At 34.4% G+C, this 26,310-nt stretch overlaps 1 protein-coding gene across 1 annotated transcript in view; it reads right to left on the bottom strand.

Moving 5' to 3' along the window:
• The window catches only part of CBLB (Cbl proto-oncogene B), a 224,038-nt gene that overhangs the window by 22,977 nt on the left and 174,751 nt on the right, over positions 1–26,310 (bottom strand). The window contains exons 11-14 of the mRNA XM_056109396.1: positions 21,882–22,067; positions 19,527–19,892; positions 12,204–12,298; positions 515–658 (exon numbers count right to left, since the gene is read on the bottom strand). Of these exons, the coding sequence (XP_055965371.1) occupies positions 515–658; positions 12,204–12,298; positions 19,527–19,892; positions 21,882–22,067 (791 nt within the window). The remainder of the gene's footprint in view (positions 1–514; positions 659–12,203; positions 12,299–19,526; positions 19,893–21,881; positions 22,068–26,310) is intronic.

Here is a 26,310-nt window from a genome sequence, read left to right as displayed (position 1 = left end):
ACATTATTTATACAATGTTTTATAATCAACAAAATAAAATGGAAGGTACACAAAAAATACTGTTAATAAGTTTTAGCTATACTATGCATAAAACATGATTAGATTAAGTTGGTATAATATATTTCCAAGTGCTAAGTTTTCATGAGGTAAATATGCTTAGAACTGATAATAAGCACTCAAAATTGGTAACTGAAAATACAAGAATTAATCACCACACTGTTACGTATAGCAAAGCTTTATTAGAGGATGATTTGCTTTACGTGTGCAGAAGGGGCAACAAAATGCCCCATCAGACCTAATCCTTAATTTAGTGAAATGATTTTCTTGATTAATGAAAAATCTGTATCTTCACTCTTTCGGAAAGTAATGCATAACCATATAAAGGAAGAAGAGACTGAACATGAAAGAACTTTTGAATGATATAGATTGTGATTTGAGAGCTTAAAAACAAATACTGCAAATGATTACCATGCTCATGTTTGTATGATATGGTAACGAGATGCCATATTCTTACCTAAGAGGCTTAACATTATGACAATGAGATGGCTGTGAATTCACGGAAACTGGGTGGGATGAAGGAATCTTGTATTCATCATCATCTTCCTCTACTGTGTCTCTTGTTTTCTCAGAAAGGGGATTTGCTAATGGGCCAGTACACCTATCCGAGGGGATAAAAAGTTCAGATCTGTTAAGGAATAATAATTCGTAACAGGCAAGTCTGATGTGACATACTAAAATCAAAGAAGTTACTTTGTCACTTGTGCTAATTTTTCAATTACATAAAAACTAACTTTAGAAAAGCTGTTCTTATGCTAAATATAAGTGAAAGAAATGTTCACTCTTTTGTTAAAATTCTTGATAGAATAAAGGATTTTTCATACTCTTAATTTTAATAGGCATAATGTGAATTAAACAAGTAGCATAAATAAACCCAGTGATGTATCAAATAAAATATCTTAAGAGAAAATGTGTACAACTATACAAAAGCTATTAAAATATTAGCATTCTGTTTAATTTAACTAAATGGGTAAACTAAGATGATATGTACATATGTGGTAATTTTATACACTAATGAAAGGTCAAATTTTGTCTCTTCTGAATATTATATAGTTAAAAAAATCTAGTTTAAAGAAACAATTCAATTTTTTGAATTTCAAACTACTAGAACTAAAAATGACTGATGCAATTGGAAGCTATAATAAAAGAATATTAAACTTTTGAAATATTTTATGGATTGTTTTTATGACTTAAATTTCCTAGCTAAATAAAAATAGAATAAAAATATCTAATATTAAACAAACATTTCAAACATTATACTTATAAACAATAGTAAGAAAATAAAGCCAAACAGTACATATAAAACCCTACTATATTTCACAGTTGTTACTAGACTCTGATTGTAATTTCTTAGTGACATCAGCGAGAAATGCCAAAGCAGAAACATACAAACCCACGCTATCAAATTTAGGACAATCAACCATAAGCTAAGACACAAAAGATTTATATGAACATAGCTTGTTGTAAATCAACCTGAATCCCTTACAACATCTTTCATTTGAAAAATAAATAAAAATCATTGTGACTGCAATTTTGAAGCACCTTCTGTAGAGGGAGCAAGAGATCTTTGGTATATGAGCCATGAAGTCTGAAGCAGCTGTCTTCTCATGCATTGGGATGGGGGAAAAGAAATAATAATAATAATAATCATGGCTTTCTTTGTGCCCATTACAAGAACACAATCTGGAAAACAAGTACTTGCAAGTTTCAAACATACATGTGAGTCTAGGAAGCTCAGATATGAAAGAAAATCTTTCCTGAGATTTTTCAATTGTTTTTATATATATCCTTAAAATTTTTTTCAGTAGCAATTTTTGAATTCTTATTTTGAGTAATATAGGAATTCAAATTATAATTTTGAGATGAAAGGATAATGACATGATAAAATTCACTATCACTGCTCAAAGTACGAGCAATAAACTTATAAATAATATGGTTACGTATAAGGTTTTTACCCACAGGGTCTCAACTGGAAGATGTACAGCCCAAACGAAGATAAGAACACATACAGCAAGACTTGATATGATGGGCATAAGAACCAACATTATCCTCCAACAAATTCTTACAAACATGGACATCAATTTAATTACATGCACCTGAATGAGTTCTATTAGCAAATAAAATAAGAATAAAAAACTTTGAATCAACACTACTCTTTTATGTAATTCAATGAATCTTTTATGTAATCCAAATATATACTGTATAATAGAAAAAGGAAATAAATGTTGTAATCAAAGATTCAACAACCACATCAATATCAAGAGTGATTTAATTAATATACCTGTATGGTGTGGGTTTCTTGAAAAGAAACACTGCGTTATGAATCAAAAGTGGATGAGTGCCAGAGAACAGATGACTGGTTAAAGAAACTTTGGTACATTTACACAATGGAGTACTATGTAGCTGTTAGAAAAGACGAAGTCATGAAATTTACATACAAGTGGTACTACATGGAAAATATCATGTTAAGCGAAATGACTCAGAAAGAAAGGGACAGACATACAAAGATTGCATTCATCTGGGGAACATGAAGTAACAAAATAGGAGACTAACACCCAAGAGTGGCCGAGATTAGTACCAGGAATTTTACTCCATGGCTTGGAGGCCAACCACACACACTAGGGGAAAAGGGAGCTCAGATAAAGAAGGGAACACCAAATAAAGTTGTTGGCAGGATCCTCCCAGGATAGGAGAAGCATGCAGAAAGTAGACTATAGACTAAACATGATTGTCACCCATTGCCTCTTTTGCAAACCACAACACCCAATAAGAGAGAGAGAACAAAAGGGAATGCCCTGCCACAGAGGCAGGGTGGGATGGGGGGGTTGGGGGTGGGAGGGATACTGGGATCCGTGGTGATAGGAAATGGGCACTGATGGAGGGATGGGTAGTTGATCATTGTATAATTGAAACCCAAGCACAAAAATGTGTAAGTCTGCAACTGTACCTCATGATGTCTCACTATTAAAATTTTTTTAATAAAAAAAAAGTGGATGACCTTTGAAATCACATCTATTTTGCGACTTACTATGTATTTTCTCCCCAATGATAACGAATTTAACTTGGGTAATTCCCCCTCCCCTATACTTCTGTGCTTTACTGCAGATAAATAGAGGAGGACTTATGAAGAAAATAAAAGATTAAAATCATCTATTATTTTATGAAATGAAAAGAACTCACTGCTAAAACTTAGTAATCATAGATTATTAGTTTAAATGGATTCTAGTGAATTAAACTGTAGCACTGTAGCACTGTCCTCCCATTGTTCATTGATTTGCTTGAGCGGGCATCAGTAACATCTTCATTGTGAGACTTGTTATTACTGTTTTTGGCATACTGAATACGCCACAGGGAGCTTGCCAGGCTCTGCCGTGAGGGTGGGATACTCTCGGTAGTTTGCCGGGCTCTCTGAGAGTGATGGAGGAATCAAACTCAGGTCAGCTGCGTGTAAGGCAAATGCCCTACCTGCTGTGCTAGTGAATTAAACTAGAAGTGAAAAATTCTTCAAGTGATATTTGTATATAAATCTAAAAAATCTATTACTTTCATAAAGCATTGGGTTTTTCTTTTCATAATTTTAATGTGGATATTTTATAACTGCAATTTTCACCTTACATTAAAAATAATTAAATTACAAAATATTTCAGTTTATTTCATTCAAAACTATATCATTTTTAAACAAAATTGCTCTCATTTTTGTGGGGGACCATACCCACTGGTGTTCAGGGCTTACTTCTGGTTCAGGGGTCACTCTTGGCTTGCTTGATAGAATTGACTGGGGTAGGCATATATGCAAGTACTCGCAATTTACCCATTTTTGAAGAGAAAAGTAAAATGACGTTTCATCAAAAAAAATTATGGATTTTTGGTGATTATGAATCTATGTAGGTTCATCAGATTTAACAAATTTACCACTATGGGAATTTATAAAGACAATGGGGCAGGACAAGCAAGTGCAGGAAGTAGGGCTTTATCTTAATGCCTTCCCAACTTTGCTGTGATTTTGAAATGCCACATATATTACTTGTATATATATAGCATATATATGTATATAACTTTAGGGGGTTTTGAATGACATCTGGTGATGCTTTGGGGATCATGCCTGGCTGGTCTCTGGGGACCATAAAGTTTTGGAAACAGAACTCAGGATCTCCTACATGCAGTGTGCCTGCTTAACCTGTCGAGTTCTCTCTAGTACTTAAAAATTTCTTAATTAAATAAGAAGATATAAGCAAACTTTTATATAAAAACTAAAAGGAAAATTTCAATTTTTGCAAACAACTGAAGTATTAAATTCTATGTGGAACTTCTTTTCCCTCTTCACAACCCCCTAAAAGCAAATCAGTTTTACTTGTGTCTAAAGTGGTTTAAGAATGTTGACTAGTAATGGGGTATTCTTAACTTTCGGCAGAGACTAAAAGGTCCAAATTACAGGATATAGAAAAGTGTGGAACGAAAGATAATTTGCATTTGGTGATCTCCAAGTTAAATAAGCCATCTTATTTTTGTCTATTACTTCTTTCTTTACATTATCATCCAAAATTCACAGAGTATTTAGCATTGTGGGTGTCATTCTTGAGTTAACACACTTGGTAATGTGCAAGGACACATACTGTCAGAGATTCACACACATTATCCCTCGAACCTGCTCCCTTTGTTAAATTCACTGCTTATTGGTTATTTGAACCTTCATTTATCCAGCCATTTTCTGCAGGTCACAATTGTAACAAACCAAGAAACAGGTGAAGTTTCAAACCACAAATGAGAAAATTTCTAATTAGTCTTGACTTTTTACATTCCGAAGCTGAAAGTGATGAATTACTTACTCTACAAGATTATCTTGTGGAGAAAGCATGTATCATCAGTGGGCCATAGTGCCATATACCATTAGCTTTAACTACATAAATTATTCCTCAAACATCAGTCATCTCATGAATTTTCTTCATCATATAAGCAATGTCTTAATTCTTCAAGTAATCAATTAACAACAACAAAAAAAAGACAAAGAGATATTCACATACTTCTATGTATATTACATATACATGTAGTATATGTAATATATGAGCCTCCTATGTAGGTTATATTTGATTCTATATCATTTTTAAACAAAATTGCTCTATGACAAAATTGCTCTATTTTAAACAAAATAGTCTTCTATGACACTGTCTTATGAAACAATTTTCTTTGAATTTAAATATGTTCTAGTCTTGTAAATTTAGTCACCATTTATTCACGGACATTATGCCTTTTAATATACTTAACCATGTCTCACTCCTACTTTCTGTCTTAAATTACAAAATGCCTAGGGGCAGACTTCCTTTCCTTGTACATGCAGAGAGAGGGAACGTCTCAGAAGATTTGGACAGAACTGATGAGCGCATTCTTATGATACATATAACCAGACTATTCATGGAAACAGCATGATTATTTTTAAGAAACTTTCACTTTCAAATCTAAAACAGTATTTTAAATATGATATATTACTTGTTTACAATGTGTGAGGACTTTCTAAATACATCTTAAGAATGTATTATTGAAACTGAATCTAAGAGCCTGCCAAAGATATTAGCCCGTATTGTGTGCATTACATATGTGTGTGTGTATATATATATATATATATATATTTTTTTTTTTTTTTTGCTTTTTTGGGTCACACCCAGAGATGCAGAGAGGTTAGTTCTGGCTCATGCACTCAGGAATTATTCCTGGAGGTATCGGGGGACCATATGGGATGCTGGGAATAGGACCTGGGTGGGCCGTGTGGAAGGCAAACACCTTACCTGCTGTGTTATCACTCCAGCCCCCCCATGTATATCTTAATTAGGAAAATACCTAACTGAGAAAACAAGGCTCAAAAAGGTAAGGTCAAATGCATTAAATTTTAAATAATGAATGCATATGCCTCATGTAAGCCATATTGCAATGTTTCTTAATTTCTTAAAGTTTATGTGTTGATTTTGAAGCATCTTTCATGACACCAAGGGTAGTCAATGTGCCCATTATGAAGCATAAACTTAAACTTCAATGTATTCATTTTTCTATAAATATAAAGAAATGCATTTTAAGTTAAATATTTTATATGATATGCTTTATCAATTAGTGTGTCTGACTTGTGCAGAGACCAATCTTTTCTATGTCATTCCAGTTCTGTTTGAAAACTAGAAGTAGTAGAGTTATATTTTAAGAACTTTTTAACGAAATTTTTAAACATGATTAAAAATACATTTTAAAGATATTTGATATTAGTAGATTCCATTTTAAAGATAACTTACTCAGGTTCAATATTCATTTTTAATTTAGCTATTTGTTAAAAATAGTTTTTGTTTTTTGAGGCCACAATGATACTCAAAGATACTTGCATCTTGGTGTTGAACAGTCATTTTCAGGTGGTATGTGTGGGGGAGAGGAAGTGCCAGATATAAAGATATATGGAGATATATGGAGCTATTATATGCAAAGAATATGCTCCAGCCTTTTGAGTTATCTTCTCTGTCCACAATTGACTTTTAGTGTAAGTTTTAGGTAACAGATTTTTTTAGACTTCTCAGATTAAAGTTAGTATCATTTTTAATCACATCTTTTAGTCAGAGAAACATTAGTGAAATTACTGGTATTCCCCATTCACATTAATAACCATCCTCAAAATTCATTTTTCCATAAAATGAGGATTCCAGTTCTCCATGAATTTAGAAATTTAACATGAAAAAAAGATAAATCATACTCATAACATTTGTTTTGTATCCATTCTATATACTACTGGTTTCTCTTGAGACTCCCTTAAAAATATCTATTTGGCTATAGGGAGAGAATAGGGTTTAAGGCCCCTGCTTACTTTGTAGCCACTGACCTTTGGGAGAAATTCCCAGCAACATATAGTCCCCTGAGAAGCACAGGAAGTGATCCTTAATCATGGAGCCGGTATAGCCCCTAACTACTGCTGGGTATGTCCACCCGCCCCTAATTTCATTATTCAACTCATTTTATCAATATGTCATATAGGTTCTAGGAATTCACCAAAAATGCAAAATAACCCTATTGCTACCACGGTCAAACTACATTGCAGGAAAAAGGAAAACAATTTTTTTCCCCATGACATTTTTGACATTAAGTTGAAGTTTATAGATTTCTTACACAACCTTCACTAGAAGGTGGCAATATTTGAGGTTATGTTCATAAATGCCAGTTTCTGACCTATTTTCGCTAGCAATTTGGTATATAAAGAGGGGTCATGATGATAACTAATAAAATTACTCTGAGGAAATATTATATATTTATTTTCTCAGAAGAAAAATTCCTGCCAGAGAGATTGGGAGTGGGGTGTAGGATGTTGGGGGATGGTGGGACAGAAAAGGGGGACATTGGTATTGGGAAATATACACTGGCAGAAGGATGGGTGTTAGATCATTATATGACTGAAACCCAATCATGAACAGTTTTGTAATGGTCTCTCTCATGGATATTCAACAAAAAAATTACAACAAGTTATGTTGAGTTCACACCCACTGCAGTCAGCTTAATCAGTGGCTGAATAAAGAGCAGTCTGAAGTCCTACATTTTTTTAAAAAAAAAAGCTTTTCTCAATATCAATATTTCTGGGTTTAATTACAGAGGGTGACACTTGAACCATAGTGTTAAAAATCTTAGAGAACTACATTTGTATGTCTAGAGGTACAACTGATCTACTAAACTTGGAGACTGGATATGTAGGAATAAGTTATCAACTTTTGGTACTACTGTGAAACATTCATTGATGATTGCATATACAGTTTTAGAATTTAAGTCCAAGCCCAAACGTTCCATCAACATTTCTATTTGCATCAAGTAAATGGGACTGGAAAAAGATCATATTAATAATTATATTTCATTGCATATTTAAAATATAATAGTATTACTATAGTACTACTTCTGAAAGAGTTATGTAAGGTAAATAGTATATCTGTCTAAATTCAAAACTGAGGTTTTCAACATTTGTGAAAAGTGCCAAAGTTTATGTTATTGTTATTGTGTAAAGTAGTCATACTTGATTTCATTTTAAAATGTTCACTAAGATAGCCTAATATGAAAAAAGAACTTGAATAACCAATACCTCTAGTTCAGGGAGTTACATTCTGCAGACTTTTGTCCATGCCTCTCCACAACTGAGGATCTATATTCATAATAATGAAGCCCATAATAAAAAAACAAAAAACAGGGGCTGGAGCAATAGCATAGAGGGCAGGGTGTTTGCCTTGCACACGGCTGACCCAGGTTCGATTCCCAGCATCCCATATTGTTCCCTTAGCACTACCAGGGGTATTTCCTGAGTGTAGAGCCCGGAATAACCCCTGAGCATCATCACCGGGTGTGACCCAAAAAGCCAAAAAAAAAAAAAAAAAGAAACAAAAAATATAAGTAAAAACAAACATTAAAAAACTAGAACAAAAAACAAATTTACACAGGTGTGAGCAATGTAACACACCCAAGCAATAACCTGATAAACATTTATGTTGCCAGATACATTGGTGTAAACCTAGAATAACAGGTGGTATCTCTAAACTGCAGAGAAATGAAAAAGTTAAAGTTCAAAAGATTTCTGTGGATTATGTAAGATAATGGGCCTTTTCATTTATCATATGGACAAAGTAAGTCTCAGAGAAATCATCTTGTTTAAAAATAGAAAAATGTGTATTTAAGCCAGGTTTGGAAACAAATCTCATTGTACTTAAATGTTCCCTTAAGAATCCCAATTTGTCACCAGAAACAAATACAGTATCTTTCATTAAAAATGCTTATTATAAAACATGAAGGAAAAAGAAGGGAATAAAATTACCTCTATAATACAATTTATAACATGAAAATTTAAAAGAAAATTGTCAAAATGTAAAAATTTAGACATTAATATTTGTATTTTGCCTATGTATAAAATAAAGTTTAATTTTTCCCTTATTTTATATATTTCAAATTTTTCTACTAGGAATGACTAAAACAAACTCAGAATCAAAAATAAACTGGAAAGATAAATGCATCACTGAACACATATCAACACATGTATAGTTAACACTGATTAATTTATAGCCTAAAAATAAATCTAAGTTGCAATTAAACGGTGTGGTAAAATAGTTCTATAATTGCTTTTGTGGAAAATATTGAGAATGAGTACAAAGTATAGCTACACACTACAGTATCAGAAAAAACATCAGTGAAATTCATTTTGCTATGAATTTGCCAATATTACTTCATTTGCCACAGAAATAGGTGCTTAAAATCCAAATGCAGCAAACTGAAACCTGTCTCTTATCCCACTTGCCAATAAGAATTTAATAAACAGAATGTGAAAATTTAACTTCTAATTAGAAAGATTTACTTCATTTTCTAATGTACTCTGAATTATCAGAGTTAATTGAGCTTAGATGTTCTAGTGCATTTACATATAGAGAAGTTCATTCGGGGCTAGAATATCACATGTTCTTACTGATTTAAAGCCTATAACAGAATCTGTGTACTTGCTTTCAGATTCTGTCTGCTGGATAGAGATCAGTTCCAAGATAGTTCCTAACAGAAAATGGTCCCATTACCTTAATTTTCCAATGAGTTTCAAATCACACACAACTGATTTAGCTCATGTACTTCCTAAGGATGAATTCACTGTCATCCTCTCTGTAAAACATTTTATCATTACTTTTATATATTATTTGAGGGACTGCTTTGAGGCAAAAAACAACAATGTTCAAGTGTTATTCATGATTCTTTGCTCAGGAGTGATTCCTGGAGGTATTCAGGGGACCATATGTAGTCCTGAGAATCAAACAGGCATCATTCTCTCTCTCTCTAAATTTTTATTAGTGAAACACCATGAGGTACAGTTGTAGACCTACAAATTCTTGTGCTTGGGTTTCAGTTATACAATGATCAAGTAACCATCCCTCCACCAGTGCCCATTCTCCACCACCACTGATCCTAGTATCCCTCCCACCCCCCATTACCCCAATCCCACCTTGCCTCTGTGGCAGGGCATTCCCTTTTGTTCTCTCTCTCCTTTTGGGTGCTGTGGTTTGCAAAAGAGACATTGAGTGGCAATCATGTTCGGTCTGTAATCTACTTTCAGCATGCATCTCCCATCCTGGGAGGATCCTTCCAACACCCTTTATTTGGTGCCCCCTTCTCTATCTGAGCTGCAAACTGGCATCATTCTCAAGTAAGGCATCCTTGACTCTGAAATTATAACCTCTCCTCTAAGTTTATAGAAAGCTAAAACATTAGAATTGTAAAGTTCAGTGCACAGTATTGTCTATTGATTGTATGTATTTTAATTTTATTTTATAGAAAGCTAAAACATTAGAATTGTAAAGTTCAGTGCACAGTATTATCTATTGATTGTATGTATTTTAATTTTATTTTCTAAATAAACTTCGTAGGGGCTGGGATCAAGCTTACAATTGTTTTGCATTCATAAACATAGTGATCGTTCAGTAGGGAAGGAACAGCGAAGTAAATCTTGCTATCAGAGTGTTTTAGCAGTGAAATTAAATTCAGTAAACCAACCAGGTATTCTTATTATCAAAAGCAGTAAGGTAGTAATGGGAGAATCAGAGAAAACAAGGAAAATATTTTGTTCTTAAAACATCTAATTGTTTTGGGGCTGGAGAGATAGTAAAGTAGGTAAGGCACTTGTCTTGAACACACCTAATATGGATTCAACTCCTGGCATATGGTTCATAGGGTGCTGCCAGGTTTGATCCCCGAGAGCAGAGCCAGAGGTAAGCGTGAGCCCTACCAGATGCACGCCCCTCCACCCCCAGCCCCCCAGAAAAATATCCCCATCTAATTTAATATGGAGTGGCACTTTAAATGAGAAAACAGCACAAGAGTAAAGAATTACATGCATAGAAATAAACTCTCCAAAGAGAAATGAGACCCAATCTTGCTATTATCATAATGACTAAAGGAGCCAGTTTTCATAAAAAAAATACAACCTAAAGCTTGAGACAGACCTTTAGAGTTGATTGTGGAAAGGCACTGCTTCGGAGAAAACATCATGAAAAACTCACAAAGTCAAGAACAACAACAAAATCAAAACAGGGGTAGAGAGAGCAAGTATTGGGAATTACTTGAACAAATTTTTTCTTTTTAATTGGGTAAAATTCTGGGGATCTCATTTCTAGCAGAGAACACAAAATTAATTTAGAAGGAAAGGATACACAATCTGGGTTTGGAGTAGGAAGAAGTCTGAAGAAAGTATAATTTAAAACTATTCAATTGTGTGAACAAAATATACTGGAGGAAAGGTAGGCAGCCTGAATAATACAGAGTAGGAAAACTTTGTTCTATCCTAGTTTCACCTGAGTAAATGCACCTTGTAATTGACCTACTTGCCTCTTCTGCCTGTTATTTTTCAAATGAGACACCAGGTTAATTATTTTTTCTAGCACTGAAGTTTATTAATACTAATTCTGAGATGATATTATATGATTTATTATCAGGTTTTTAAAAATGTCCATATATGATATGAAGCTAGGATAATGGGTGAGATTAGCAAAAGAACAATTGATGGGCTTTAATGGCAAATAAATCTGAGAAACAAAGAAACTGGAGGAATCAAGTATAATTTTAAGGTGTCAACTAGGCAGTTGGGATGAACTTCATAGCCCTGAGTCAGAGAGGTAACTCGGAGAGAGAGCCTGGTTCACTAGTCCGCACTCTGCTCTGAGGTAGGAGAATGCATTTTTCTTTTTGTTTTATTTTGTATTTTTTGGCTACACCCAGCAGTACTTAGAGCTTTCTCCTGGCTCTGTGCTCAGAGATCACACCTGGTGCACTCTGGGACCATATGGGGTGCTGGGGATCGAACCTGGTAGGCCAAGTACAAGGCAAGCCCTCGATCTACTATACCACTGCTCCTGCTCCAGACTGAGCTTTCTTTCCTGATTGCTTTCTGAATAACCTCCGTGTTTAGGTAACTGACATAGATGTCGTGGTTACCAGCAGTGAATCAGAAAGAATGTTGATTTCTCTCTCGATCTGTTTTGTTTTCAGTTTATAAATCTAACTGGAGGATGTGTATTGATCCATTTCTATTACCTTGTACTTTCTAAATGGAAAACCTCAAAACCAATTTTCACCGAGTCTTCATACACAAATAAATGATCTCCGGAAGCAAGAAAACTCACTTGATGCTGGGGAGAATTGCTGCGGCTTGAGGAGGAGGAGAGAGTCGAGGAGGAGCATCATAATCTTCACTTCCTAGGTGACCGTTGGCAAAGACCTGAAAGGAAAGCAGAACTTAGAAAACCACTTCCGGTGGACCAGAAGACAACAATCATTCTTAGACACATGACAATTCTGGTTTTTCTTTTTAAGGGGCATGCTTGGTATGGAACCCAGGGCTGCATAAGAGCAAGGCATGCACTCTACCACTGCACTGCATTCTCAGGCCCTAGAAAACTTAAAATTTTGAAGAGCTAATATTTTGATTTACTTCGACAAGTGAAATATTCTATAATTTACATCTAACATTATAGTGATTGTTCATCGCTACTCAAAGTAGCAGCAATTTACAGAAAAAAATAGCATACGATACTATTCTCATAAATGCTGAGGAGGCATACTATAATTTCACTCAATCTGATATATTTAGATAAATAGCTTTGAATTTCCCGAATACAATCAGTTTTTGCTGAAAACTTAGCATCTCTGTAACGCTTATATAATAGAAAATAACAAGTAGTATTAGTGAAGTGGCCATTTAAATAACTCCCAGGGCCAGAGAGTAAGGAACTTGGCTGGCACACAGCTGATCCCAGTTCTATTCCTTTCTCCACATGTGGTCCACCCAGGCCCTGCAGGAGTGGTCCCTGAGCACAGGATCAGGTCTAAGACTTGCGAAAGGCTAGGTAATTCCCCAAAGGAAGCAAACAAACCGAAAAACAAAAACAAGATTCTGTTGCTATAATTCCAATTTCTTCACCCCCCAGACCTTGCTTTATTAAAGTTAATACACTATAGTACAATATGACAAAATACATCTTTAAATAAAATGATTTCTCAAACACTTCTAACTATGGAGAAAAGAAGCCCCCAAAAAGCCAGTTTGAAATATGGCTAGAGAGAGGAAATTTCTAAGCATATATTTATCATTGCAAAGGTAAATGAAATACTGCAACATAAACAAAGTTTTTTATTCAACAAATAAGCATTCCAAACCACAACTGTTTACTGTGAAAGGAACACTTTAGGTCATCCTTAACAGGAGTCTTGAATGTATTACTGGAATGGATACATAGAAAGATTTTGCAATCAAATTTTCTTGATGAATGAAAAACCATGGTACTAAAGATGACATTTGAACATTAAATGCGTAATAAATTAAACAATCCTGATACATGAGCAACTCATAAAACTCAACAATAAAATCAATCTGATTTGTCACCCCTCACATCGGATAAGAAACAGACACTTTTCCAAGACACAGAGATGGCCGATGGACACATCAAAAACTAATCACCCTCCATTAGTTAAGGAAACACAAATCAAAATAATAAAATTTCACACTTGTAAGAATGACTTATGAACCCAAACCCAAAAGTACCACTAATGTTGGGGATGAGGTGAAAAGAAGAAAATCCTTGTACACATTATGTGAGGATATTAAATGCTTCAACTGTTATGAAAAAAAAAAGTCACAAGGAAATTCCTCAAATAATTTAAAATAGAAATTCACTATGATCTATCTTACATTCTGGGTATCTACCCTCCCAAACGAAACGAAACAAAACCAAACCAAACAAACACTACACTAATTCAAGGAAGTGTAAGTACACTGCCGTTCAGTGTAACATTATTTAGAAAGGTCAACAGAGTAGAAACTAGCCCACATGTCCACTGAAAGAATAAATATAATGTGGTGTACCACAGAGGAATTAAGTTATAAGGAATAAAATTTTGCCAATAGTATCATGGATGGACCCAAAGGCATTTTGTTAGTGAAATTATTCATATGGAGGACAAATATATCATTTCATTTTTATGTTCTATGGGGTGCCATATGCAGTGCCAGAAAACAGATGAAATCGAAATAAAATTCACTTTTTGGGTTATTCAAACAAAAATTAGTGATAACCAAAAGGGAAAAAAGAAGGATGGGTAAACTGAATAAAATAAGCCAAGGCTAATGTGAAAGATGGAATTATGTTTTTAATATTAAATTTAGTACAGTTTACACAACTGTTGTTTTTAATGACGGACACCTTATGTCTACATGTTATAATACGATATACTTTAAATGAAAGGAAAAATCCTAGAATATTTATAATGTTCACATTTGAATGATAAGATTAGGGGTACATCCTGCTTATTCTTTTTCTTTACTTGTATTTTCTAAATTTTCTATCATGTATACTCTGTATAAAAAATATTAAGTCTTGTAAAATAAAAGAAACAAATATGTCCTTGATACTTTCATTGCAGGAACACCAAAATAATTATTCTAAAATATACACTATAAAAGCAATATATATATATATTTTATTTTTTGAGAAAGTATCCAATATATTGTCTTAATGTGCCTAAAATTTATAATTTTTTAAAAATTTTGGGCTATAGCTGGTGTGATTAGGACTTACTCCTGGCTCTGCTTACTCAGGGACAAGTTCTGGTTGGCTCAGGGAACCATATGGGGTGCCAGGATTAAACCCAGGTCAGCCATGTGTGGTTAGGTAAGTGTCCTAACCACTATTCTATTGCTCTGACCCCAAATTTGCAACTGTTAAATACAAGGAATCAAACCGATTCGAGTTTGATTCCTCTACCCTTCTTGGAGAGCCCAGCAAGCTACCGAGAGTATCTCACCCGCATGGCAAAGCCTGGCAAGCTACCTGTGACGTATTCAAATATGCCAAACACAGTACCAACAAGTCTCAAAATGGAGATGGTACTGGGCCCGCTCCAGCAAATCGATGAACAATGGGAGGACAGTGCTACAGTGCTATGTTGTCTATAGAAAAACAACAACCAAACTTTAATTTTATAATAGAACCTTCCAGACATGTGAAAAAGAGTATCAATATATTTGAATAATAATTTGTATTAAAAGGTCTACAACTTGCACATCAAGTATATAATACATACCCACGGCTTTAATCAGATAAAAAACTGCAGTTTTCCTTAAAGAAAATGTCAAGATTGTTGGCTACAATGTTACTATCAAGATATATGTAGATAAAATGTAAGTATCCAGTCATATTTCAAAATATTTTAGCACAACTTCGAATATATGACATATATTAACTATAGTTTATGGATAGAACTGGAGAATTTCAGAGAATGGAAATGGTGTTATAGGGAAAAAATCTCTTACCAATAAAAAGATAAAGATATTTAATAACTTTTAGCTTGCAGATTTTGTGTTAAAATTAAAGTATTACCTTAGCCAATTTCAGTCTGCTGAATGGGAGGGGAAGACAGAAAGCAGTAAATGAAAGTCACAGAAGTTTTTTACACTCCATCTTAACTATGAATAATTAGAAGGACTTTTTTTCCCCTCAGAGTTCTCTACAATTAGCAAATGGAGCAATTAGAAGTTAATTTATTCTTGCTTCCCTTTCCATTTATCCAGTAAAGATGCGAATAAAAAAGGGCAAATAGTCCTAATAGATGGTAGAAACTTGCAAACAGAACAGACAGCGGAGAACTGATGAAGGGAGTAAATCTCTGCTCCATTTTCAGGGTGTTAAACTGACAAATTCTCCTTATGGTGCTCCATATGTCATTTAATTTTAATTTAAAATTTTAGCAGTTACTTAAGTTTCCTTAGTTCACAATGGGAACATTTCTTTTCTTTTTTCTTAGTTTCTTTAATGAGAAAACATTTCAGTAGTTGTAGGTGCACATCAACATGAACATTGTCTAAATGATAGTTGCTACAGTTTGACATACAAAGTATACTCTGTTTACCTTTTGAAAAGACTGATGCACTACCTGAACATAAAATATCAGTCTACAAAAGTATTTCCCAAAGTGGGAAAATTTTATTTTGTCCAGCTATGAGGAATACTGCATTATTTTCACTTCTGTATAAAGGACTTGAAGGATACACATACATCCTGGGAGGTGCTAGAAGACCCAGGGAGGAGGGATAGAGACAAATAACCTTCAAATACGTTTTCTATTTGTTCTCTTCAAAGAGCTAGATTTCCAGAGGCTGCTAAGTACTTTTTCTTTCCTGGAAAAGGGGTTGTAAACCAAATATGTCTGACATCCTCTGCTCTATAAATATCCAAATACCAACACCTTTTATCCCCATGATAAAACAACAAAACAAAATAGTACACAAGTTATTGAAAGGAACAATACATTGTGATATTTACTTCTTGATAAAACTATGAATCTTATTATGATCAAACTTTATTTTCTGATCTCTTTATTTTACTTACTCTGTAAGGGTATGGGATATGAGTATATGATCTCCCTACAGAAAACTTCTACTCTCATAAAATAAAAAGAGTTCTATTTTAAAGAAGAAAGTCATCTTTAAACTTTGGCTGAAGGCCAGTACTAAGAAATCACCACAAAACACTGTATACCCTCCTGGTATATCACAAACATCTCATCTGATCCCTACTTACCCAGCAGAACACATACCTTCCTTGACCTTATCATCAGTTTATGTATCACAGTAATGGCAACCAACATATTGAGTGCTTTGCAAGTGTTCTTAAGAAGCTCTGATAATTAAAATCATGGGAGGAAAGATTATTTTGGATTGAATTTCTTAAGAACAGATTTTGAATGAGTACGTCAACTAGTACCACAGCTGACATCAGAACCAGTAAGTAAGAGCAGCAAGAAAGTCCAAATTTGATTCCATTTAATGGTTAACAATTGTTGGCAAGAGTTTTACTACCACGATATACAGAAGTAAATTTTGTTTTGTTCAGGCATGGAGTATGCTGTATTATTTTTACTTCTTTTTCTTTTCTTTTTTGGTCACACCTGGCAATGCACAGGGGTTACTTCTGGCTCTGCACTCAGGAATTACTCCTGGCGGTGCTTGGGGCCTGTAGGAGATGCCAGGGATTGAAACCGGTTCAGCCGTGTGCAAGGCAAACAGCCTACCTGATGTACTATCGCTCTGATCCTTATTTTTACTTCTGCCTAAAATATTTGAATGGTTTTTTTTCTCTGAAACATTTAAGAAGTTTGGTCTGGAAGAGAACATTGGGATTTTCTATATTTAACATCAGTAGGGCCTTGCTTATGGAAATTGCTAACAGATGTGTAATTCAATCAATTTGGACGAAGAACTACAAAGCTGTAAATTGAGAGACTCCAATCCAAGGACACTGAAACTGAGAACCTAAAGGATTCTAAATAGATCCAGTTTTCTATTAGCTGAAGTCAGCCTCCTCAATCTGCCCGCAGTAAAAAAAAAAAGAGAAATTTGGCTTTTTATTCTCTATGTAATTTGTGGTCAGTTGAAAGAGAACCATTTTTCCTTATAAAGATAATAAAAGGAGAAAAAGAGAAAACATGACCTGCTTTACATACACTCAATGTAGTAACTACATATTAATCATTCCTGAATCTACCTTAGGTATTAAACATAATAGAAATTAGAAATTTCAAAGTAAAAAGTACTTGAATCGCTGATTTATTGTAATAGAATTAGCCAAGATTATCAGCAGTGCAGTATTAATATCAACAATGTGAGATTAAATTGCAAATAATCCCAATGAGGATTACTTGGAAAGAGTAAGATTTTTACAAATGCAGATGTCAATATGAAATAAAATGTACAATTTATTTATTTAAATTATTTGTGTACTTCTATGTTTCAATTAAGAGGATATGAATGTTAATACAAACACTTACTTAATGGAAACTTTATAATAGAAGTCATATTTTGCATCAATATTTTAATAAAAATTTTGTCTATAATCTAAGAAGCATACTCTCAATTTTTTTTTTTTTTGCTTTTTGGGTCACACCCAGCGATGCTCAGGGGTCATTCCTGGCTCTGCACTCAGGAATCACTCCTGGCGGTACTTGGGGGACCATATGGGATGCCAGGGATCGAACCCAGGTTGGCCACATGCAAAGCAAACACCCTACACGCTGTGCTATTGCTCTGGCCCCCTAATCTCAATTTTTGAACATATAAATTAAAAAAAAACTTAATAACCAGTCATCTGGGCTTTTAAGGGTAGGTTTATGTTAGTGCTAAATATATAATCTTAAAAATCCCTGAATATGAGATAATCAACAAACTGTCTAAGATAATTATTATAATAAACATTTCTCAAGTTCATTCAGGAAATGAATTTAAACATGTTGCTGAGATACTTCATGTTAGAGCCCATGCCAAACTCTGCTCAACTAGATATACTGGTAAACAGGCTGAAAGAAGGAAAAAAAAATACTGAAATACAAAGAACAGTAAAGGTCCCTTTAATCAGGATTCAAGGATGTATAAACATTGTTTTGAAGATAAGAAGTCCATTTTCAGCAAACACTTTAAACACCATGTTTATGAGTCATATCTCTTATGTTTCTGTCATATTTAGATGAGCCTGGTGGAGGAATCTTTAGACAGTTTTATATTTAGGGTAGTTAAAAGACTGAAGGTAAGTCATTGTCATAGTCGTGGAGGCTGCCCCTCTACTTTGAATGCCATGCTAGATAGTTAAATGTCATTACACAGAGTTTACATGATTACTCTGCTTTCATAAACATACACAGGTGCATGTGTGTGGGAAGAGGACTTGAAATAAACATACTTCACACTTGTTTTCTGAATGTTTTATGGGATTACAGAATAAACTGCAAGCCTTTATCTTAATTGGTACAGACTATTAGGCACTTGCCTTGTCTGTCGCTGACCCCAGTTAAGCATCTACTGCTGAGCATGGCTCAAATTCACCCTGCACAAAAGGATTGAACTGAATTTGGCATTTTTGTATTTGCAGTAAGTTCATTTTACCTGACTGTCTTAGGTATTATCATAAAGAAGGGAAATTGCAACGGATGGTTTGCGACTTGCTATAATGACACAACTTTCCTCCATGTGCCCCCACCCAGCACCCCTATCCCTGCACTCCAACGGAACAAAATTAAAAGAGTTAAAAAAATTTTTCTTTAAGTGCTGATTTTCCTACTAAGATATTACGTATAAGAATCTTATGCAGATAAAATAAGGGAAGGTGAAATAAATCTTTGGCAAATTGTCCAGTGTCTTCACATTAAGATTAAATCATTACTTAGAACCTTCCTGAATTCAAGTTCAAGTTTTAATGAACTTTTGATTATTTATAACTTGCAGATAATTAAAAATCCATGGGAAAATGCTACTTAGGGGGGAAAAAAAACAACACTGCTCAACCATTTATACTACAGCTTACTGGAAAGGTTTCTAAGCAGACTCTTGTACTTATTACTGCTCAACCATTTATACTACAGCTCACTGGAAAGGTTTCTAAGCAGACTCTTGTACTTACTACCTTGGCTCCTTCTGAAGGCAGATCATGGCGCCTGTGTTTCCTCAGAAGCACTGGCTCGGTCCCCGTTCTATTGTGCCTGCCATTTACATTCGAACTCGCTGTCATCCCAGGCTTAGGAGAGCCTTCCCCTAGGAGTCGACTTCCCAGTGACGGATTAGTCCCAAATACATCCCGAGGGCACCAGGCTTCAAGGGGCATTGGCTGGTCTCTAGAAGGCACACTTTCCACGTGATGGAAGTGACGGCTCAGTCTGTTGTCAGGAGGGATTGGGGGAGGTCTCTCTGGGGGTGGTGGCGGAGGGTCTCTGAGTGGAGGAGGTGGTGCTGGAAGGGGCTTGTCTTGTTTTCTCACCATGCAAGGAGAAGACTAAAGAGACACAAGAAAACAAATGTTACACAATGTGCCTGCATTGAAGTGACTCCCAGACTAACATTGCTTTTGCTTTCCAAGTCAAAGGGATTTTATTTCAATAAACATTTTAATGGTTCTTTTTATTGCCAATGAAATTTCAAAAATTAATAAAAAACAAAAAATTTTATATGGTGTTTGTACAAATGCTTGTAAATGCAAATATCAGGACTATACAAACTATAGAGAAAAAGTAGCACTGTAGCACTGTCCTCCCATTGTTCATCGATTTGCTCCAGCGGGCACCAGTAATGTCTCCATTGTGAAACTTGTTACTGTTTTTGGCATATTGAATATGCCAGGGGGAGCTTGTCAGGCTCTGCCATGCGGGCAGAATACTCGGTAGCTTGTTGGGCTCTCTGAGAGGGACAGAGGAATCAAACGTGGCTTGGCCGCATGCAAGGCAAATACCCTACATGTTGTGCTATTGCTCCAGTCCATATATAAATACACACGCACACACACACACACATACACACACACACATATATATATAAAGTAAAGTAAAGTAAAGGCCCTCCCGTTGATCATCAATTTGCTCGAGTGGGCCCAGTAATGTCTCCATTGGAGACTTTGTTGTTACTGTGTCTGGCATATCGAATACTCTCGGTAGCTTGCCGGGCTCATCCGATATATATATATATATATATATATATATATAGTATATATATATATATATATACTTATTGAGTTTAATGCCAAAAGCAGATCAAACTTATGATTTTGGCTTGTCAACTTTAAAATTATAAAAGTATGCAACATAATAATTTATGTATACATTTCTGAGATTTAGTTTATAAGGAAAAGCTGCTTTTACTTTTTTAGGAGCAATCTGATTTGTAATAAAACTTCTGGAAGACTGAAAGCCATATTATTTTTGTGTTTGTCATTGCATAAAGAATAACTAGAAAAAAGAATACATGCTATGATTGTTTGTATTACTCATATTATCAGAGTAGTACAAAATTGCAAAAACTATGCTGCATTATTTATATTATTTAAATTGTACTATCTTTAAAATAAACAAAAGACTATTTTTATTAGTTATTATGAAAATAACTGCTCTTGAATTGAATCTATGTGGCTCTCATTGCTTGTATTTTTATTATGGATACTCAGCTGATGATCAGTTTGCTTTGTTAAAAAACACACAAAAAAGGAACTGTGCTTTACATAATTCACTATGAAAACAGTCTTAACATGTTCTTAAAACCAACTAAGTTATGATATACCAAATATTATTACTAAAACACTGTGCTTCCAACTAATTTTTTAAAAAAGAGAACATTATTAGGTGGAATTTAATTCTAAAAAATCATATAGCCAATAAAACTCAATGTGCCCTTATCAAATCTGAAAAAAATTACATGGAACTAAAACAAATTATAGGCTTAGATTTACAGACTTAGAATTAAGTTCTTAATATTAAACAGTAATGCAGTTACCTTTGTGAGTATTGTAATTTTTTGTCATTAATTCATTCAGGTATAAAAAGTACATATAATTCCCCCTTATGAATCACACTGAAATATGGGTTATAATTTATTATACCTTAAGCCCTTATGCAAATACACTCCTATCACATTATTCTTGTCACAGCACTATGAAATATGTGTAAAATATCACTGTATGAGTATGCAGTCGTGTTAATATATACCATGACCCATTAAATCAGCTTTACAGAATAACTATAAGTACTTTTTTTTTTTTAATACAAGCTTAGATATTTAGCAAATCAGTGGGATGATTTGGTACAAAGATGTGCTCTCTGAAAAATCATGTAACTTATAAAGCAAGATCTATAATAACAGATTTACGACAAAAAATTCATTAAAGTTGATCATACACAATTGAGAGCACCAGAAATGAGTAGTGAGATTTAAAAGACCCTGATCAGTAACTGTCTCATAAAAATTATTATCTGTGTTTGTAATAAAATTGATTAACCTTTGGTGAGCCAGTTGGGCTGCCACAGGGAGAGCGAACGATGCCTTTCTGAATGAGATCCAGGCGTGGAGGCACTGGTGGCAGGCTGAGGTGTGGGATCTGGAGTGGGTCAGGATGGGGCTTTCTTCTTTGTGCCAGAGGAGAGGATCCTGGTGATGTAACCGGTGAATTCTGCCTTTCTGTGCACTAGAACAGAAACAGGAAAAGGTGTAGTTAATCTGTCTTGTAAAGCATATGCCTTTCAGTTTTTATGAAAGCCATTTGGAGGCCGCAGAAAAAAGAGCACAGGAAGTATAGCACCTATTTTGTATGCACCTGCTGGAACCATTCAAATTCCTGGGCAAGATATGATTCTCCTGAACACCTCCAGGAGTCACTCTGGAGCACGGAGACAAGGATAGGTCTTGAGCAACACCAGATGTGGCCCACCTAGCCCTCCCCCCACCCCGCACTTGCAACAGGGGTCATGAGAGCACCTGGGAGCAAGCCTCAAGCACCACTGACAATGCTCTCCTGCACTCCTAGGTGTGGCCCCAAACACTTCCCTTCCCCCCACCCCCAATAAATAAAGCACAGGCATTACCGTTGAAATCTGCATTTTATGAAGTAACCAGGAACACACAACACAGTGTTTTACATTGGATATTATATCCCATTATATCCTATCCTCACAAAAAAATTTCTTTTGATTATTGGTGGATGTTTCACTTGTATACCTATATTATATACCTACACACCTAGGGTGGTGTAAAAATTTCTCCAGCAAAAGGAGGTCACGAGTAACAATGTTTAAGAAGACTTGTTTTGTATTATTTCATTTGCTTAGGTCTTTGAGAAATAGTTCATCCTGAAACTTAGAAATTATTTTTCTCTATATGAAACACAAGTCAACTGAATAATTTACTTTCCTGAAAACCAATAAAATAACAAGAAAACTTTACTGTGCTTTTTGCTTTCTGCACTATAATTGGCTTCCCTCAGCACTAACTTCTGGCTCTGTGTTCAGGGATCACTCTTAGAGGTGCTCATGGGAACTTATTCAGTTGTAGATACCAAACTTGGGTTGGCTGCATGTGAACAACTTCAATCCTCAGCAAACATGGTGCCCTGGGAATCACCAAGAGCACAGAACCAAGTAAGCCTTGATTACACCAGGTGTTTCCTGACAACAAAACAATAGTGATAACAAAAGAAAACCAAACTAAATCTGGAAAGTTCAGATTTTGTGAAAACCTGATATTCTACTATATGCTACTGTAGTTTTTTTTTTTCATTTTTATAGATAGGTAAGAAAGATATAAAGACATAAAAGAAAATCAAGAAAATAATAACATATACTTTAATCTACATGTATATAACCATTGTATTTTTGAAGTTTGTATTTTTAGATGCAATATAACCTGACATCTGTTAGATATAAAAATCATACTATTTAGTCAAAAATTCACATTATAATTAGCAATATTTTGCTTTTAATTATTGGCAGTTAGTTATGTTTGAAAGACAAAATTTAGTTCTTTGGAGAACTTGGCTTAATTTTTATTATCTATTATGTTAATGGATCATTCTTCAGAAGTCAATTGTTTTCTAATGCTAATATTTATAGAGTTTAAAACTTGGTATTAAGTCATTTCCTTTCTAGCATTATTCTCCTTTATCACACTAGTCAATATCACCAATAGAGATTTTAAATCAAACTCAGCAACAGTGATAAAGATTTAGCTATTCTGTCACTATCTGTGATAGAATAATAGATTTGTGCTATCTACACCCATATTTAATTACATTGTGTAATAAAGCTTTTCTAATTGCTAACACAAGGGTCTGACAGACAAGTCTGTAACATGATTAGATGGGGATTACAGATTTTTCAAAGGACCATTAAGGAAGTAAAGAAATATTTTTATCATATATGAGAGACTAACAGTTCCATAAATATTATCTGTCACTCATGGAGACCTTTGATTACTTGCTATATTTATCTGTAAGGCTCTTCCCCTTTCCATAGTTTACCTTTTTCAAGGAAGTCAAAATGCTTAAGAAGTGGAACACTATGCCCCCACTGTAAAGGCTGTTTAAAAAAAATTAAATTAAGTAGCGAAACAGAAGCTTCTAGACTGTAACAGAAATATGCGTAAATATTGTCATGACATTGATAAACTGTCAAGTCTTTCTCAAGTTGGTGCCAAATAACTTAAAAGAGGCCAATAAACTAAGAAAAATAATTTTCACAACAATTTTAGGAACCCTTTATTACTAGTAATCTGATGATTCTTTTAATATACTTTATCTTGTGATAAGTAGAAAAATTCAATTATTACCACACTAAAGGGAAAACATGAGGCATAAACTGATTTTAATGCAAACAAAGATACTTAAAAAAATAATTTCCTCCCCAAAATTCAGGGCCTCATATGGTGATAAATTTGAACCTTACTGGGGCTGAAGGGATAGTATTGTGGGTAGGTCTCTTGACTGGCATGTAGCTGACTCAGGTTTGATCTCTGGTACTCCATTTGGTAACAGTAGCCCACCAAGAGCGATCCCTGCCAGGAACTGAGCACAGCCATATGGAGACGCCAAATAACAACAGCATCAATACCAAAAATACTTAATTTATCCACAACTGCTTTTAGGGTAAATTTTTCTCTGAGAACACATAAAATTATTATCTGATGAAAATATAATTGTTAACTTCATTATACTTTACCCCGTATAAAAAACCTCAAGCGAAGTTACAAGACAGTTCCTATCCTAAACTACATATATGTACGTATTTTGAGATAATATAACCATTAGTAAAGTGTATAATATATGTGATATTTATTTACTGAAAGTAGCATTTTAACTTAATTACTTGAAGAAAGTTTTCAAAACTAGGTTTATATACTACAAAATCTGCTAAGCAAGGCTTATACTCCTCCAAAAGTTTCCTTCAACAAAGTTTCTTGCAGCTCTCCTTATCTGAGAAAAAAAAAAGAGAATTCTGACAAAGCCCAACAATACTTTTATTTTATTTATTTATTTTACTGTTCACTTACAACAACTATTTATTAATTTTTTATGATGGGCTCAGTATAAAAAGAAAGGAAATAGGGTGCAAACATTTAAAGATATCAATTAGTATTAAAAATAAAGTATCATAGGAAAGACTAAAGTTTAATTAAATAAAAAACTCTTGCACAGATTACCTTACAAACTTTAATGACTCTCATTCTCCTAAAACTAGAGGATGAATCTAGTTCAGCCCTTGTTCTTCTTCTAGAAAATTATAGACTATAAAGTAATGATTTTTATTCAGTGAAACCTTTCCACCATTATCAACATTACTTTTAGATACCGCCTTTTGTTCTTGAACAGAGAGAAAGTCTAAGAGGGAAGGGGCTTCCTAAAACGCAGCTGTCCTAGTGTGACTCCTGGTAATACCAGGGGTCACTTAAGAGTGAAGCACTATAGCACTGTCCTCCCATTGTTCATCAATTTGCTCAAGCGGGCACCAGTAACGTCTCCATTGTGAGATTTGTTGTTACTGTTTTTGGCATATCAAATACATCACCGGAGCTTGCTAGGCTCTGCCATGCAGGCAGGATACTCTTAGTAGCTTGCTGGGCTCTCCAAGAGGGGCGGAGGAATCGAACCTGGGTTGGCAGCGTACAAGGCAAATGCCATACCTGCTGTGTAGAGCCAGAAATGGTGCCTAAGCAAAAACGCTGTCCTCCCCGGAAAGAAACGGGCTATGCTTTTAGATAATTATTTTACAAATATTTGTGCAACTACTAAATCGTAGTATAGTATGCTTAAATAAGAGAACGGATTTAATTTCAAACAGGTGATCAGCTTGTTACTGAAGTATATTTAAATCCTCAGGATAGACATCCAAGTCAATGATATAGTACAGTGATAATCTCAAACTTCTGAGTACTTCCAGGCAAGCACTGAACTTGCAACTGAATAGAATTGAAAGAACTTGCTTGCTATTCATTTTTCTCGAGATGATGTGCATTCTTGTAGGAATTAACTCATTTTGAAGCATTACAGAATAACAAGTCCATTGAGTCAGAATTTTAAAGATGTATCAGTATGGAAAAGAGCAAAAAAGGTTGACCTTTTTGATGATGTAAACTAAATTCACCAAAAACTTCATTTTCCTGAGATGTTATGCACTATAGTAACATTCTCATTAAAGAGTAGATAATTTAACAGTGATATTTTTGAAAATAGTGAATTATTCTATTTGAACCCATACTATCTCTAAAAACAATTTTGTAAGTAGAACATTGAAATTATGAAATAATTTTTATTGGCAAAAATCAAATACTGACTATGAAAATTTGCAAATATTTTAGTGAATTTTTTAGCAGTCATATTGATGGTCACTTTTAATGTGTTTGAATAATCGACAATTATATTGCTTTCTTTCATATTTGGA

Source organism: Sorex fumeus, unplaced genomic scaffold, assembly GCF_029834395.1.
Source record: "Sorex fumeus unplaced genomic scaffold, SorFum_2.1 ptg000265l, whole genome shotgun sequence".
NCBI lineage: Eukaryota > Metazoa > Chordata > Mammalia > Eulipotyphla > Soricidae > Sorex > Sorex fumeus.
The sequence above is the reverse complement of the archived record's forward strand: the minus strand, read 5'-3'. Positions and strand labels throughout refer to the sequence as shown.